This window comes from Otolemur garnettii, unplaced genomic scaffold, assembly GCF_000181295.1.
Source record: "Otolemur garnettii isolate 467f Iridium unplaced genomic scaffold, OtoGar3 scaffold00064, whole genome shotgun sequence".
Classification (NCBI taxonomy): domain Eukaryota; kingdom Metazoa; phylum Chordata; class Mammalia; order Primates; family Galagidae; genus Otolemur; species Otolemur garnettii.
This window is the reverse complement of record NW_003852459.1, coordinates 506,114-508,366: the sequence shown is the minus strand read 5'-3', so window position 1 is coordinate 508,366 and position 2,253 is coordinate 506,114. Positions and strand designations below refer to the sequence as shown.

At 31.3% G+C, this 2,253-nt stretch overlaps 1 protein-coding gene across 1 annotated transcript in view; it reads left to right on the top strand.

Annotated features, from left to right (window-relative positions):
- The window catches only part of LOC100949794 (low-density lipoprotein receptor-related protein 1B-like), a gene marked incomplete at its 3' end in the record, with an annotated part of 1,553,965 nt that overhangs the window by 1,095,808 nt on the left and 455,904 nt on the right, over nucleotides 1-2,253 (top strand). The window contains exon 13 of the mRNA XM_003793025.1: nucleotides 494-683. Coding sequence (XP_003793073.1) covers nucleotides 494-683 — 190 coding nt within the window. The remainder of the gene's footprint in view (nucleotides 1-493; nucleotides 684-2,253) is intronic.

The window sequence follows — 2,253 nt, the reverse complement described above, 5'->3', positions numbered from 1 at the left end:
AGTCAGCTCCTAGATTTTGTCAATTTGCATTGGCCCAATTAAAGTAGGAGAATCTTGTTTATTCCCAATGCCATTTAAACATATTCTATCATTTGGCTATTGGAAGAGCAACATTGTAATATACATAATGATGTGAGTTATTCAGTTCATTCCTATCCCAGCATATGATACAAGAATATCTTAAAAAACAGAGATAGGAATGAGAGTGAGGCAAAGTCATTTTCATTTTTACATTCCCGACCATATTAATAGTGCCGAAAATGAAAGAATTTAAATGGATGAAATATAGATGTCCTCTCTTAAATAGCAAGCTCTAAACCAGAAAAATATGCTCACATTGTGAAATCTATTTTTCAAATCTACTGGAAAAAAATATTAATTAAGATATTAGTTAGATTCATATCTATTATCCTTATTTGAATATAATTTTCTCTAAATATTTATGTTTCTAAAGGTCAGTTCTGATTTTTCACAATGTGTTTATATTTTACAGATTGTTTACAGTGGGAAAGAATTGAACCATCCTTTTGGACTGTCGCATCATGGGAATTATGTGTTCTGGACTGATTATATGAATGGTTCCATTTTTCAACTAGATTTGATAACGAGTGAGGTGACATTATTGAGGCATGAAAGACCACCCCTGTTTGGGCTTCAGATTTATGATCCACGAAAACAACAAGGTATTAATAAACAAAGTGGCTTTGGGATTTCACATATAATAATACTTCACGGTAGTTATAATAAGATTTTTATTTTAACAGTGTTGCTCAAGTTTTATAATACAAGGTATCTAGTTTGCTCCAAAGTAAATCAAATCTTAGACTTTGTTATCATAAAAAATTATATTTTATTGTTCTAAATAGCCTGAGTGAGTAACTTTGGAGATGCTGCCTGAGTGAGTGAAGGTAAAAATTTTCTCCAAATATATCTTTTTTTTACCTTATTTTCAATGAAGGAGGCTGTTCGCTATTTAAAGTGAAAAAACTATCTTAATGTTTTCAAAGAGTAGATACTGTGAACAGTGAGAAAAACTTCATTTGAAAAGATGATTATTACAATATTGAAAATAATAAATTATATAAGAAAAATGTTCTTTGTTTAAAGTATCTTGGTATATTTACAAGGTTTATTTCTATATAGATCTAAGGAACATATAATTATTTTAGAGATGTAAGAGTATAATAATCTGCCAAAATTATGTCTTATTAAAGTCAGATAGCGTTGTTATATGTTTTATCTGCATGAGTTTAATATTTATTATGATAACCACAAACAGTATTATTCAGAATTTAGGTAATTAAACAGAGAAAGCAATTTAGTAAATTAGGTAGTAGATTTTTTTCATGAATATAAATAGTCACTGTTTCTTTTTCCTGGAGATATCCTTGTGAAAACTTGTGAAGTTTGCATTTCAGTAAATATAGGATGAATAAACTATATCCTGAGTCTTGCAATGCATAAGGTCAATGGGAAGTTGTCCTGAAACAAAGTGTTTTGAAGTTAATTCATCTAAATGAAGATCTTAAAGCAAACTATCTCATTCACTCATTCGAAGGTTTCAGATTTTTCTTACTATATTAAAATTGCTTGATTATGACACAAACACAATTTTCTAAAACAAGGAAAGTGTGTAAATGGAGACATATCAATAGCTAGTAAAAGATAAAGTTAACATTTGAAAGAATAAAACTGAACTTATGTGGATAGTAGATGCTACAGTGTGAGCAAGAAATGAAGGATAGAGACAATTGCCTAGGTAGGTTGCAGGTACTATTTTCTGCTCCATTCATGTACCTCCATTGCTTTCTTCCCCCTGCTGTTGTAATTTGTCTACCCTGACCAGGAATAAGACTACCAGTAGGACCAGTCCTTATGTCCTGTGGCCTCTTGTTTTCTGGATTATTGTTCTTTAATTTTACAATTACTGATTTCCTGCATGTCATCACACCATTCAAATACAATCACATTTTCCTTATTTTTTTTTTGCATTTTTTGGCTGGGACCGGGTTTGAACCCGCCACCTCCAGTATATGGGGCCAATGCCCTACTCCTTTGAGTCATGGGTGCTGCCCCACATTTTCTATTTATTAAATTATTTTTTACTTCAAAATATTTCAGTGGTGCAAATGTTTTTGTTACGGGGTAGATTTATAATGCTTTAGTCAGGGCTATAATTGTGCACATCTTCTGAATAGTGTTCATTATACTGGTAGGTAGTTTTTTTCTGTTCTCTTCTTCCTATCCTCCCCT